Source organism: Rousettus aegyptiacus, unplaced genomic scaffold (genome assembly GCF_014176215.1).
Source record: "Rousettus aegyptiacus isolate mRouAeg1 unplaced genomic scaffold, mRouAeg1.p scaffold_m13_p_10, whole genome shotgun sequence".
Lineage (NCBI taxonomy): Eukaryota > Metazoa > Chordata > Mammalia > Chiroptera > Pteropodidae > Rousettus > Rousettus aegyptiacus.
The window spans coordinates 997,709-1,012,441 of NW_023416285.1; the positions used below are offsets into that span (position 1 = coordinate 997,709).

Genomic DNA, 14,733 nt, shown 5'->3' on the forward strand with positions numbered 1-14,733 from the left:
TGAGGTATAAAGTCTGTATTTTCGTTACAAAGACAGAGGGTGCAGCACGTCCCCCCCAGTGAGCAGGCGGGTGGGTGGCCCGTCTCCCTCCAACGGGGACCTTGCGATGTGCCCACTCGGCCAACTCCAGGCCCCCTGGGTGGCCCCAGACCCTGGCACTGAGCCTGCCTTAGTGCCCTCAAAGTGGCCCAGGGTCAGGGTCCTGGGCGCACAGCAGTGGGGAAGGGGACACCAGGCCGCCTGGCCCAGAGCGAAGCAGGGGGTGCGGAGTGAGGGCGGCCTGCCTCGCCCGCAAGTGGGGATTGTCTGGGGCAGAAAGGAGAGCGAGGACCTCAGGGCGCCATGGGTACCGGGCTGCAGCCTCGGGGAAGCAGGCTTGGCCCCCTCCCCATGCCCCACCTCCGAGGCCCAATCTGCAGAGGCGGCCCAGGGCCCTGGGCGGCAGCCTTCGAACAGCCTCCCCGGCCTCTGGTCTGGAGTGTGGGGACCCAAGCCTGAACCTGGGGGTCCAGGACCTCAGCCACCAAGTGCCACAGTGGCTCATGTGGGCGTGGGAGGGCAGACGGAGAGGCGCTGGCACCCCTGCTGACCCTGTTCCGGTCTCGTTTGCTTTTTATAGACCCAGCAGCTGAGTGTGCTCCTGATAATCCACAGCCGCGACAGGGTGCCCTGGGCCCTGTGGCCACCAGCAACAGCCAACCTGCGCAGCTGGCAGAGAGCCGGACGGCGGGGAATGGACGTGTGACTCCTAGCACCAGACCCTGGCCCGAGGGCTGCCCCTCACGCGTCTGCTGGTGCGGGGGGCGGAGTGTCTGGGACCACAGCACCCCTGGATGGCCAGTGAGGCCAACTCTCCGGCCCATATGGGAACCATGGCCTGAAAAGCCACAGTACAGCTGCCAGGACGGTGGGCCGAGGGCCCCAGCTGGTCGCCAGGTGGGGTTCTGCTGGCCAGAGGTGGGTGAGGTGGGGTGGGGAGCTGAAGCCTGAATTCCAAGCACAGGCCACCCCAGGGCCTGGACCGTGTCCCCTGGAACCGCATGTCAGGCGCGGGTGCTCCTGCCTTGCTCGGAGCATGCGGGGCACTCGTAAGCAATGCTCGGGGGGTGTGCTCCAGCAGGCAGGGCCCCTGGGCACCCAGGGGATCTGGGGGGAGATGCCCACAGTGCAGCTTTCCTTACGGTTACCAGCAAGAGGACAGCCTCCCGCTCTGTGTCCCGCCCCCTGCTCTTCGGCTGCGACCCTGAGCCCCTGCAGGGCAGACTCTGTGCTGGAGCTATTTCGGGGGACCCCTTTCTGCCTCAGGTGACCCACCCTGGGGTGACTGTTGGCATGTCCAAAGAAGAACAATCGGGAAACTGTTTACAATGCACCAGACGGAAAGGCAGACACTGTGTGGGTCGGCACGCACAGCCCAACACTGAAATATTGCTGTGTGGTCCCTGGGGACCGGGACTTCAGAATGAAAGGCAGAAGCCTCCTAGTGCCCATGCCTGACCCCCGGGGCGAGTGCCGTCTTCACCAGATGCCTATGTCTGAGACCAGGAGCCCTCGCCCAGGGCGGGGGCGGGGGCGTTCGAGCTGGGCACAAGTGAGAACCTACGCGTCTGGTTAGCAGGCCCTGGACCAGGAGGCCAGGCCATGCAGCAGGCCCCGCGAGGACTGGGGAGGGCGATGCCAGGGGCCAAGTCGTGGCTCCTCATGCTGGGTGTCGGAACACCTGACCTGGCCCGCAGTCGCCCATCCCCAGGAGGTGGCGACTGCTGGACGGGCTGCCCCATGAGAGGGGGGGCGAGCAGGGTACCTGCTGGGCAGGTCAGGGAACCCCGTGAGCCACAAGGGAGATGCTGGTGGTGGTGGTCGGGGTGGGGCCAGACATGGGACACAAGGCACACTTGGGCGATGGTGACAGACGGACGAGTCCCTGAGACGCTGGGTCGCTCCCACCCCTCAGCACACAAGGACGCAACGACGCTAGGAAAATAGAGTACAAAAATCTCGTACAGGAAACGGAGGCGGCGCACGGCACTTGGCGGGAATCTTTAGAGCTGTTTTCTCTCTTAAAAATGCTTCTTCTGTCTTTTGGAAAAGCCTCTTTCCCAGGAGCCCTGCTCTGGGCTGCTTGGCAATATAGCCTTTTTTTTTTTTTTTTTTTTTTTGGCTTTTGACTTTTTTAAAGGGAGACGAGAAAGCCCCCTGAGGACGCAGTGGCCCCACCTGTCCGGCTCCCAGCGCATCTCAGCCCTGGCTGGGAGAAACCCCTTCCCTGTGCAGACTGGGCAGGAGGCCAGGGGTGGGAGGGGGAGCTGGGCACAGGCAGGGGCTAGCGTTTGCCCGGGTGACCCGGGAAGGCCAGCCACCCTGGGGCATGTGCCCTCTGGGTCCGGTGACCATGCGTGTCTGCATGTGTGCGTGTGCAGGTGGGCGTGCCTAGGCGCGTGCACGTGTACATCTGAGGGACCTAAGAGCAGAAGCTGCCTAGCTGGGGGTGGGGTGACCTGGCCAGCCCAGGAGCCCAGCCCTGCCCCCAGACACCGAGAGGTGCAAAGGCCCCTCCCGGCCCTCCAGCCCCAGCGTGCTCACCCGAGTCCTGCCCTTCACAGATCTCTCTGTCCATGCTTCAGGAGCCTACGTGGACCAACGGATGGATGGACAGATGGATGGATGGAGAACCAAGCCTTCCTTCCTTCCTTCCTCGGTCCACTTGTGGGATCCGGGCCGGGGTCCGAGCTCCCCGCAGTGGTCATTAAGCCCGCCGAGTTTGCAGCAATGACATTTAATACTTCTGGAATGATTAGGAATCTGAGGACAGACCGTGGGCGGCTACGCTGGGCTCCGGGACCTGGGAGCTGGGCCCGCCCCATGCTGGGGTCCCTGCCCAGCTGGGAGGGGCAGGCGGGCGGAGGCAGGCGGCCCAGCTTGGTGGCTGGGGCTTCCAGAATGGCACAGCAGTGGGCCCATGGAGCGGCTCGAGAGGGCTGGAGGGTTGACGTGCTTGGCTGGGCGGGCGAGCGGACCAAGGAGCTGAGGGCACCAGGCCTACGAGAGGCCAGGGCAGCCAGGCCGCCGGCAGGGGGGCCCATAGCCACCGTCGCTGCAGCCACCACTCTGCAGGCTGTAGTGGTCATCCACGTCACTGCCGCTGCCAACACTGTCCAGCTCACCGGGGCCAAACTCCATGCCCTCCACATCCACTTCTGGGGAGAGCAGAGGGGATGGCGTTGGGCACTGCAACGTGCCCGCGGGGTTCCCTTCAAAGTTGGGGGGTCTCTGCCCCTCAGGGAGGAAGCAGAGGCTCTGGGGCCAGGATAGGGCTCCTGGCCTGAGGCCCCTGAAGCACACTGGCCGACTGAGCCCAGCTCTGGCCCTCGTGTGCACAGATCACCTGGCCCGTGTCTTCCCCAGCTCACCTCATTACTCTGTCCCCGTGCAAAGGGCACTCAGACAGTGCCGGGGACACACGGTCATGTGGGCATCTGCCGCCTGCGGCTCTCACTGTCATCCCCACCCCTCCCCCAGGCCACCTCCCTGGCCGACCCCACCATCCCAGCTTCCCACCTCGGGGCTGCAGGGAGCACATGCCCAAGCAAGGACCTGCCAGGGCAGCCCGCGCGTCCCCACCTTGCTCCGAGTCGTCCGTGGAGACGGCGGAGCCCGTGCTGTCCGTGCGCACGCGCTCCAGGCTCTGCACGGACAGCTGCTCCAGGCGCCTCTTCAGGAAGCGGTGCTCCCGCTGCAGCTGCTCCTTGATGCTCAGTGCCCGGCGGTCCTGCTCCTCCAGTTTCTGGAGTTGGGGGGACGCTGTGAGCCTGGGGCCACCCCCTGCCCCACAGGGGCACCGAGGCCTGGGCAGGTTTCCCATCTTCCACCCAGCCTGAGCCCAGGGCCACAGTGTACCTAGTCCCTGCGGGCCCCGAAGGCTGGATGCACCCCTGGTTCACCCCACCAGGTTGTTACACTAGGTGCACCCGCCAGCCCAGTGCGTGGTGGCCGCTGACCAGCTCCAGAAGGCCTACGGTCACCAGCCAGCTTAGCCAAGCCAAGTCACATGTGGGCCGGGAGCCCTGGGATAGCACGTCCCAGGTCTGGGCGCCCCCTCCTCCAGAGGACAGTGCTGCCCATGGTGGCTGCTCCCTGCACACACTGCGTCCGCCCGGACCGGCCCGGCTGGCCCCGGCCTTTTCCTCACCTTCCCCTGCCCCAAGACTGGCCTGCGCTGGGAGGGCCCGGGGCATGGCCGTGCCTCTCTCAAAGCCCCAGCCTCGCTGCCTCTGGATGCCGCACCGGTGCAGGCCCCCGGGGCCCTACCCGGGGCCCCTCGAGAGGGACTAAGACCCGCCCTGGTTGGCCCAAGTATCTCAAGACACCAAGTCTAGCAAGTCTCATGCTCAGACCTTTGGGGTCCTGCTCAAGCCGCACCCCACTGGCAGGCCCTAGGACCCCGCCCCACCCTACGCCCCCCTCCCCCCCATGCCCACTTCCCACTGGCCTCCCAGAGGGTGACCTGTCACTCACCTCCCCCTCCCCCAGCACTGCCACCTCGCAGCCCCACCTCCACCCAATAAAACCCAGCTGTACCCCGGCTAGGTGCCTGCTGGGCGGCTCCCCGACCCGCCCTGGGCTCTCTGGTCACTCTCTGGGACACATGGGGCCGCGCTGGTTGAGCAGTGCAGCGGGCCGGCCCCACTCACCTTGATGTGCGTCTTGGCGCGCTTCAGGAGGCTCAGTGTGGTGTGGCGGGTGCTGTCGGGGCCCAGGGGCACCAGCTGCTTGAGCTGCTCCAGGTAGAGCCTCAGTCGGGCTCGTCTGAAAGAGCCAGAGACAGAACCATCAGGCCGGGTGGCCAGCCCGGGGTGGGGGCGGGGAAGGGGGCAGCAGCGCGGGCCAGAGGTCTGCGGGAGGGCGAGGGTGGCCAGCTGGACGCCCACACAGACCTGCCGAGGGGCCCTGTCTGGAGGCCCCTTCCCATGTGGCTGGCAGCTCCCCGGCCCTTGGAGCAGTCTGGTGCCCGCAGAAGAGGCCCGATGGCCAAGGCCTGTGTGGCCAGCCAACCCCCCAGGTCCTCAGGGCCTCAGAGCACCCAGCCAGCACTGACCAAGAGCCCCAGCTCACCCTGCTGTTACCGCCCTCCCCAGTAGAGTGTGGGTTGGGGGAAGCCTGAAGGAGGTGGAGGAGTTACGGGGCACTGTCAGGCTGCTCCCAGAGACCACCCTCCCAAGCACGAGGTGCTCACGGCCACTCGCGTCACCCCAGACACATGAGTCCCTCCAGGTCAAGGAGGGCCAAGGACTGCCCCCTCCAAGGCTGGGACCCTTTGAAAACCGCTTCTTTCCAGACTTTGTCCCCAAGTCCACGCAGATTAACGTGGTTTCCCACAAAACTTGACCCACGAGACGCAGAGGTGTCTGCCCTTCCTGGCTCATGCGTCCGGGAGGGCAGGTGGGTAGAAATGGAGGCAGCCAAAGCTCACCCCCAAAGCATGCTCTGGCCACCGTGATGCCGTCCCACAGGATCCGCGCACCCCAGCAGCCACAGGGTGCCAAAGCCCTTGCGGTCCACTGAGGCTGTCTGCACAGGCTGAAGTCCGAGGAGGGGGCAGGGGCAGGGCTGCCCTGCCGTGGCCAAGCCTCACGTGCCCCTCCCAGGGGTTCCCATACTGGTGGGCCCACCTCTCACCTCCGTTCCCAGGTTTGCTAGCAAACCCAGGCTCACTTGGCCTTAGAGACCCCGGGAGGAAGGCAGGCAGGGAAGGCCACCTCCTCCAGACACGGGTGCCAGAAGCCCAGGGAAGAACCCCCCTGCAGGAGGGTTGACCTCACTGCCACCCAGGGGCCTGGTCTGTCACCCACATCCATACAGCACCCTCCTGCTGATGAAACATCTCCCCATCGACAGCTCACATCCTGTAACCTCTCCTGGTGAACCAAGGTGGACCTCAGGAGGGCCTTTTAGGCCCCAAGACAGAGGCTGTGCTTGGCCACGAGGCCGCAAGGCAGCGAGGAGCCGGGCCTGGGGACCCACGAGCGAACCAGGCCCCGAGCTCTGCCTCGAGGAGGGAGGATCTTCAGAGGTGAGTCTGTACCCCACATGGACACGGGACTGGGGAAAGGGGCACAATGGCGGGGCCCGGAACTCACGCCTCCAAGTCGCAGGCCACCGCCGCATGACCCTGACCCCCAGTCTGGGAACCTCGGCCTCATGGCCTCCAAGAGAGCCACACTCGCGGAGGACGGGGCCAGGGCTGCTGGGCGGAGAAGCAGAGCACTGTGCTCGAGGAGGGGCTCGCTAATCAGAGACCCGTCCCTTCCGCCATGGGGCACCGCCAGCCGCCTGGTGCACAAGCGAGGCTCCCCGGTCCACGCGTTCCACAGCCAAAGGCCGCTGGTACCATCCACTGTTAACTACACACTCAGTGGTCTTCGTGAGAAATCGGAGAATGCAAATCAGCAATAAAAAAAAAAGGACCCTCAAATTCCACCACCCAGAGACTACCAACGATGTCACCATTTTGGTACATTCTGCATTTCCTCATCACGAGTGTTCAGTGGAAAACCCCGCATACAGAACTACCTATGTGACAAGTGACCCAACACTGATTAAAAAAATAAAGCGCAGACGCACACAGAGACGCAGCAGGACACAATGAAAGGCAGGAGGCGTGCGTCTCCGGGCGAGGCAGTTGGCAACGTTTATTTCTTTGGCTTTGTACTTTTTTTTTTTTTTTGGTATTTTCCAGGTTTTCTATGCTAAAAAACCACACATTACTTTTACAATCAGAAAGACACATTTGTACAGGAAAGAAAAAACACAGCTAAGAGACAAATAACAGTGAAAAAATATTTGCAATACACACAGAAGACAAACGGTTAGTATTCATGACATTTTGAGTTCATACACATCAAAAATAAAAAGAGGAGTATCTCGATGTGGAAACGGCAAAGGACACAAACAGGCAGGTTGCAGAACACAGACGGCTGATCTAACACAACACGGACTGCGCCTCGCCGTTCCCGGGAAATGAGAACTCGCCGAGGAGACGCCAGCCCGGGCGTAAGTGAAAAGCAGCGAGCGAGTGCCGGGCCGGCCAGCGCGCGGGCCCCCTCGGCCTTCGTTGGCGGACGGCGGTCCTGAAGGGCCATCGCAGCGACTCAGACCCTTGGCCGGCACGTCTACTTCTCGGATTTTGGTCCCATGAAACTAACCCCCCGACACGCAAAGACCTGTGTCTCCGACGTTCACCGCAGCCCGTCGGGGTTAACCAGAGAGCCGGGCCGAGACCCCGCAGGGAGGCTGCGTGTCCTGCGTGGGTGCCAGGGCGAGGAGGCAGAGGGCGGCCCGGGGCCGCAGGCGGACAGCGCTCAGGCGGGGCGCGGTGACACGGCAAGTTAGGAACAGGCTAACGGGTCGCTCTCATCCGCGTCAGAACCCGCGTGGAGGAGGCCGGGTCCGGGGCAGGCACAGGGGAGGGCCACGAGCACCGTGCCAAATGCGAACAGTCTGCTTCAGAAACCGTATCAAGCGGACGCTTCTCAAGAGACAGAGGCCGCCGGACTCCGCCCACGCCATGCCTGACACCGGACATGTGCCCGCCCAGCCCCGGAGGGGCTGGCTGTAGGGCTCTGGGCAGGTCCCCGCCCTCTTGGGCCCAGTGTGCCGTCCCTGCAGGGAGCGGGCAAGCCCGGGCCCTCCTTGGGCTGGAGGGGTGCCAAGGCTCCACAGACCAGGGCTACATTGGGCTCTCACGAAGCCCTCCCCCAAGGCGGCGGCAGCGCCCAGGCCCTCCGCCAGGGCCCTGTGGCTGTCCCCAGCACTCCCGGGAGCTCTGGAAACCTAGCACTTCCTGCGGGCACCCTCTGTGGACGGAGGAGGCAGAAGCTGCCTTGGGGACCACAGCAGCAGTGTTAACAGGCCTGCCCCCCCGCGGCACCGGCCCTCCCTAGCTCCTGACTGTGAGCCCTGCTCTCGGAGAAGGGCACAGAACAGCCGGGCCCAGACCCCAGTGCCTGAGGGGCAGGGTCCCACCCTCCGCGCTCTGAACACCCCTGGCCTGGCTGCCACAAGGAAGCGCACTGGGGGTGGGACAGGGGGCAGGGCAGCCCCTCTCTCGGGCTCACCTGCATTTTCTTGCTGTGAGCTTTACAAAGGCCATGTGTGGCTGCATCGGCTGCGGTCCACCAGACCTGGACAGCCGTCTCGGTGCCAGGGTGGGGGCCTGACCCAGGGCCTTGGGCTAGCCTTTGGGATGGCCCCTGCCACTCCAGAGGGCACTGAGGGCCCCATCTCCTGCACACATAAAAGCTCAAGGCTGGAGATGGGCAGGAAGGGGAGTCAGTCTGTCAAGGACCACGTGGCTTTCATGACCACCACATCCCCAGCACCGGTTGCCAAGAACTGGCTTTAGCAGGCCCACTGAAGCTGCTGTCTGTGGGGGATGGGTGGGGACAGGGCTGGGCTGGGTGGCCTGGGGCAGACCAGGCCGCTCAGAACAAGTCCCCCAGGCCCGAGGCGGGCACACCTCCAGGGAAGATGATGTCCAGGGCCTGCTTCCCTGGAGACTGGCCGGGTGACCCAGCCAGGTGCTTCCTTCCTTCCTTGGGACAGCGCACAGCCCTTCCTGTGGCCAGTGGCCAAGAGCATCCGGTGTCAGCACTGGGCAGCCACAGGTACAGCCATGACCAAGGTTCCCACTAGGGTCTCAAGCTCCAGGCCTGTGGGCTCCTCAAGATGTCCACGCTGGCAGAGTGGCCAGGCAACAACAGAGGCCTCTGCACTGGCTGGAACCCTCCCAAAGCCTGGGCTGCCCACCTACCCTAAGGGCCCTGTGAGGCCCAGACTAGGGGCAGGCTCTGGGAGAAGGTGTCCGAGGCCAAGTCCAGGGACGACAGGCAGCTGTCAAAGGCCAGCCCTTGTCCTCCTTCGAAGGGCTGCTATGCCCTTGCCACCCACCCTCCCCCACGCCATCCCCTCTGTCTGTTGCTATCGAGGGGCTGCTCTCCCAGGCACCACCCCCAGGGAGCCTTGCCCAGAGCACCACCAAGTGGCTGCCTGGCTCTCTGGGCTCCTGCACCTGCCCCACCTCCGTGGCCTCGGGAGACCCCCGAACACAGGGCCAGTCCAGGAAGTGCGGCTCCTCTAGAGAACACGGCGTTCTGTCCCTATCCAGCGCCCGCCCGGCAGAGGCCTGATCCCAGGGGAGCGGAAGTTGGCGCTGCGGTGGGGGTAGGCGGGGGAGCACACAGTGACCTGGGCAAGCTCCAAGCTGCGCCAGCGCAGGCCGGGAAGGCTCGACTCGTACGCAGATCCCCCGACTCCAATCCCGGGAGGGGAGAACGGGCCCACCTCGCAGGCGGGAGCAAAGGTCAGGAGAAAGCTCCCGCCCGGTGTCCCTTGGGGCCGTCCCTGGTCCTGGCATCGGGGCTCCTGCCTGTGGGGCCACCACACCCACTCACAGCTCCCACCACCTGGAGAGATGAGCCTCGAGGGTGCCTGCCGCAGGGGCCGAGCTCGCCAGGGCCTCGTCCCCACTGCAGAGCTGGTGCACGGTCACAGAGTGCCCGTGGGCCGAGTGAGGCCCACGCGCAGAGCAGCCCAGCCGGGGCCAGCCAGGGAGGGACGCCCACCAGTGAAAGTTGTGGGGGCCGGGGTGACTAGAGCTGGAGCAGGAAGACTCCCTGGTGACCATGCTGCTCTTTCTGCTTCTCACGAAGTCCCCTCCCCCAGGCGGGCCGAGTGGCGCTGGCCCTGCAGCCAGCGGGTGAACGCGAAGCAGGCTCCCCTGGATCCCGCCCTGGGCCAGGGTGTCCCTCCGGGACCACGCGGCCAGGGGCTGGCCACCCTCCTCACTGCCCCCGGACAAGGCTCTAGCAAGCAGCTCCTCGGAAGGCGGGGCATGGGGGGCCAGGCCAAGAGGGCTGAACCCCCCCGGGCAGAGGTCAGCATCCCGAGGGCTAAAATCTCATTCCCAAGGAGGCTCAGGTGCCCCGAAGTATGTGGACCTCCTCCAGGGAGCTGGCCCTACGTGCCACACTGTGCAAGAGGCCCTGTCCCAAGTCCCTAACCCACAGCTGGCTCTGGACTCCGGGCTGAGCCCCCACCCCTGCCTCCCAGCACGAGAGGGCCTGAGAGCAGAGCTGGGCCACTTCCTCCAGGACTGGCCCTTTCCCAGACGAGGGCACAGCCTGGCAGCACAGTCAGCCATGCCCAGGACACAAGGGGTGAGGGGTCTGGCTACAACAGCTCCTCAGAGCAAGAGTGGGTGGACATGTCAGGCAGCTCCTGTGGGGCTGGGGGTAGGGCAGGGGGACACTTACCTGTGCTTTTCTAATTCATTGTGTGAAGACCTGTTTAGAGAGAGAAAAAAACGGAGCTCACTCCAGAGCCTGACCACCAGCACGCGGGCCCCGCTGAGGGCCCGGGCATCTGCAGGCCAGTGCGGAGGGTCTGGGCCCCAGGGCTGTCCAGGATGGGGAGGGCTAGGGCAAGAATGCAGCCGCCAACCTCACGCCAAGTGACGAGGGCAGGAGACACAGAGGCACATCCACATCCAGCGATACCCAGGGCCACCCGGCTCGCCAAGTGAGGCACGTGGGGCCCCTGGCCAGCAGGAGGGTCTGGGCCCCCTTCCAGAAGGGGTAGGCAAGGCCCAAGGAGCCGCGGTGGCCAGTCCTAGGGCTGGTCCACCCTGTGTCCCCGAGGCTGCCTGGGCACTGGGCCACCTGCCTCCTCCGCTCCCTGCTGCCCGAGGCCAGCAATGCCCTTGTGCCACAGAGGCTGGCACAGAAGGCCAACAGCACGTGAGCACAGAGGCCAGGGCTTCAGGACACGAGGCGGTCCTGCCCCAGCATCGCCGGCCAGAGCGCCTTCCCCACCCCCTCAGGCCCACACGCCTGCACGACCACAGCCCATCACACCTGTGGGGACACCCAGGGACAGAGCAGAGCCAGCCCGTGAAACTCCAGCCATAAGGGAGCCTTTGAGGCTCGGATGCTTCTTGGACTGGTGGGTGGCAGAAAGTCTGAAGCAAGCGGCCACCCTAGGCCTGAGCACGGCCTCTCTGGAGGCCATGGCCCTGTCCACTGCTCCGGCCCTGCCCCCCTGCCCCAAGTACATGGAGCCACGCCACAGTGCTCGCCCTGCAGGGCAGTCAGGAAGTGGGGCTGAGCTCCCATTTCCAGGTCACCCCCAAGGCAGGCGGGGACCTCTCAGGCCAGACAAGGCTCCCAGGCCGCCCTGACTGCTTCCCATGTGAGCGGAGGGCCAGACCACCCTCAGGGCCTGACCGGACCAAGCCCTGTGCCCCTCACCCCTTCCGGGAGCTTCTGCTGACGTCCGCCTGCTGCCCTCACTCTCTCCTGCTCCCAGGACTTGGGACTGGGAGACGCCAATCCTGCCAGCCTCTGCCACCTGCCATGGTTTGTGGCCCCATTACAGCCAACTGGGGCCCGAGGCGCCCCTCTCCCCACCGGGGCGGTCCCTCTTGGGCCTCCCTGTGGAGCGCCAGAACGTCTTCCAGACTGAGGTTCCAGGGCCCTCAAGCACCTGCTGGTCACGTGGGCTGAGCGCACAGCCTCGGGACCCGTCAGGGCCAGGAGGGGGCACTGCCACCAGGCTCCTTCCTGGCCTGAACCACAGTCCGGTGGTATGGGTCTGTAGGTCTGCCCGCTTGAGGGACGCAGGGGTCGGCAAGTGTCCTACGATGCAGAGGAGCCCATGCGCCCAGCCCCTTGCAAGCTGACCTGGACCCCACCCTGGAGAAAGAGCCGGAGCTTGGAGAAGGGCCCGGAGTCCTCCCAGTCCCGACACAGGTCCCAGGAGTGCCCTGCCGTAAGCTATGCTGCCCATGGTGGCCTGGGGATGTGGGATGCATTCGCCGGGGCTACACTTAGCATTGCCTGGCATTGCCTGGTTTGCCCCTCGCCTCATCATCTCGAGGCAGCCAACCTTCTGCCCACTCCCCACAGACCCCGGCCGCAGAGGGGCCTGACGGCTGCCTCTGAAAGCCGCTGCTGGCACCCTGGAGGCCTCTCGGCTGCCGCCTCAACCCGTGCATACTGCCCCACTGCCCGCCACCGTCCCCTCGCCCTGGCCTAGCTGTGCCCCCCTCCCCCCCCCCCGGTGGGACAGAGAAGCCTTACAGGCGTGGGACTGTCCCGCCAGGTGAGGGCCCCGGTCTGCCTTCGCCCCAGTCTGGGCTGGCTGAGGCCCGGCTGGGCCGGTGCAGCCTCAAGGGGCATCTCTGTGAGCCTGGGGTACCTCAGGCACTGGGGGAGTCAGGCTCTGCCCAGAGAAGCAGCAGGGAGGTGCACCCCAGCCCAGAGGCCCGCGGTCCCACATCGGTGCCCTCGGGGTCTCTGCCCTGGCTGAATGTGGGCAGCCAGGACCCCGCCTCGGAATGGGAGTCCCAGAGGTTGGAGGGTGGTCCGGGCAAGTAGTCGAACCCCTCTTAGCCCGTTTTGTCAGCCCTAAAATGGAGGTTACAGTGACAGCCCCCTCACAGGGCTGGGTGACTGTCGGCACATGCGCACAACACTCAGTCCGGAGCAGGCGCTCACGGAGCCTCAGCTGAGACTGCTTGTCAGCTTTGGGTGCCCCATGCCATGGGAGTCCAAGGTCGCACCCGGAGTTTCCCCTGGTGGCAGGACACTTGAGACAGCCAGAGCCTACAGCAGAGGGGCCTGGCTAGCTCACTGAGGAGGCCTGAGGCCGTGATGCTCCCCCCACACGCCTGTCCTTCCCCAAACTGTCCCCGGTGTGGGACCAGAGGCTGGGACTCAGAGGCACACCCAAGGCAGTGCAGATGGAGACAACCGAGTCCTTGCCAGGCCCAGGACGTCACAGAAGGTGGGTCCTTGTGCCAGCCTTTCTGTTTCCCGAGAACCGGCAGGCCACAGGAATGAGCTGCACCCTCTGCCAAGGGGCCCGTGAAGCCCCCCGACAGAGCAGCTCCCAGCCTGGTGACACTGTCCAGGCCCAAAGTGGGCCCTGGACAGTGCCAGGTGTACTGTGGTCCTCATGGCGGCCAGGAGAGTGGAACCCCACAGGAGCCCTAGCTGAGGGTACCCAGTCCCCACCCAGGGATGCGTACCACACCCTCGGGGGTTCTGCCGCCTGGGGAAAGGTGAGAGGAGTGTTACTGGCACCGGGAGAAGCCACTGAGTGACCCCTTTCCCACCCCATTAAGAAGGGCCACTGTCCCAAAGAAGGAGACTCCTACACTTGTCCCACGAGTTTCACTTGTCAGGAGGCTGGGCAGGAGTGTGGGCACCGTGGAGCAGTTGGGGCCGAGGGCAGGGCCTCTGCGTGCCTTCTTTGTCCAGCCACTGGCAGTGGGGGGACTCAGCCCAGCAGCAAGGCTGGACCCTTGGAGACAGTCGGAGAGACGCTGCCCATCCACCCGCGTGAGCAGCCGTCAGGGCAGGCAACCCAGCACTGCTCTGCACCGAGCCTCAGTTTCCCCGGACCCAAGAGGCGCCAGCCAACACCCACTGACAACTTTTTTCCTGCCCAGAAAAGTCCAGAACAAGTTGGGGGCGGGGAGCGACTGCGGGAGGAGACCCCGGGCAGCCGGGCTGTACGCGTGGCACTGTTTACGCGAGAGGCCGAGGAGGCGCGGCCCGCAGGAAGATGGCGACGGCGCAGACGGGGCCGGCTGGGCGGGGCTGCGGCCGCGCCTCCTCCTCCAGGCTGGCCGCCGGGGCGCGGCGGCGGCCGCGGACCGGGGCCGGGGGAGGGCGCTCGCGGGGAAGGACGTCCCGGGCCGGCGGGGGTGGCCGCGCGGGGGGCGGTACCTGTTGTTTGGGGCCTTGCGCACCAGGCCGGCTGCCTTTGTTTTCTTCCTGGCGAAGTCGCCGTCGAAGGGCAGCACCGAGGCGTAGCCGTGTTCGGCCTCTGCGGACAGACGGCGCGGTCAGCGGGCCCCGGCCCGCTCCCGGCCCCGCCGCTGCCCTGCCGCCCGGCCGCCCGCCCGCGGCCCGGCGCACAAAGGGGCGCAGGCGCTACCTCGGTCCCTGCGCTCCAGGTACTCGGCGGCTTCCAGCAGGATCAGCAGGGAGTTCAGCTCCATCCTACGGCCCGCCCGCGCCAGCCCGCGCTTCGGGACGGCGGCGGCCGCTGCCCGGCCCGCTCCGGCCGGCTCCGCTCGCCGCCCGCCCCGCGCGCCTGGCGGCCCCGCTGCCCGGACTCCCGCGGACTCGCTGTGCGCTCGGCCGCCACCCTCCGCCTCAGGCCCTCAAATTGACACTTAAGGGCGAGTGGCGGCCAGCGCAGCCAATGGGGGCGGGCACTCGGGCTCTGGGGGCGGGCGCTGGTCAAGCCGGGGCCAATGGAAACCAGCAGAACGCCTCGGGCGGGGCCGAGAATGTTGACAGATGCGAAGCTCGGTTCGGATAGGCCCGCCGCGCTAGTAACAATTTGGAAGCCCGAGCTTAGCAACAGCACGTGGTGGCCCGGCCCCCGCGCTCGCTGACTGGCGGCCGCCGTGCATGTTAAGTAGGCGCCGCGCGCCGATTGGCCCAGAGCGGTCTATGTAAAATAGGGCCCGCGGACCAATGGCCGGCTGCGGGGCGCACGGCCAATGAGCGCGCCGCGGCCAGATGGGTTGCCGAGAGGAAGCAGAGCGCGGTGGGGCTGCCCGCCGTCGCTCCTCGCGCCAGGGCCGCTTAGGTCGCGGTCAGCTTGAGGAGCGCCCCTCCGCCCCGGGGTCTGCACACCGTGCGGAGGAACCTGGCGTCTCCG

General features: G+C 65.9%; 1 protein-coding gene across 2 annotated transcripts; it reads right to left on the reverse strand.

Moving 5' to 3' along the window:
• On the reverse strand, positions 1-14,193 carry MXD4 (MAX dimerization protein 4). Of its 2 annotated transcripts, XM_036227407.1 has the most exons (6): positions 13,999-14,191; positions 13,788-13,887; positions 10,311-10,340; positions 4,692-4,806; positions 3,622-3,784; positions 1-3,197 (listed from the first exon to the last, which is right to left on the reverse strand). In XM_036227407.1, exons 1-6 carry the CDS (start codon positions 14,060-14,062, stop codon positions 3,040-3,042), a joined length of 630 nt encoding a protein of 209 aa, XP_036083300.1. In that variant the 5' UTR covers positions 14,063-14,191; the 3' UTR covers positions 1-3,039. The 2 variants fall into 2 exon arrangements, with proteins under 2 accessions (XP_036083300.1, XP_036083301.1); XM_036227408.1 differs by lacking the exon at positions 10,311-10,340 and having other exon boundaries at positions 13,999-14,193.
• Between the last annotated feature and the right edge of the window lie 540 nt (positions 14,194-14,733).

Excerpts from the sequence above, each read along its gene's own strand:
- MXD4 (XM_036227407.1), bottom strand. The coding sequence starts at position 14,062 with ATGGAGCTGAACTCCCTGCTGATCCTGCTGGAAGCCGCCGAGTACCTG. Across the intron at positions 13,888-13,998 it reads CCTGGAGCGCAGGGACCGAG|AGGCCGAACACGGCTACGCC; the intron begins GTAGCGCCTGCG and ends GTCTGTCCGCAG. Across the intron at positions 3,198-3,621 it reads CACGGACGACTCGGAGCAAG|AAGTGGATGTGGAGGGCATG; the intron begins GTGGGGACGCGC and ends TGCTCTCCCCAG.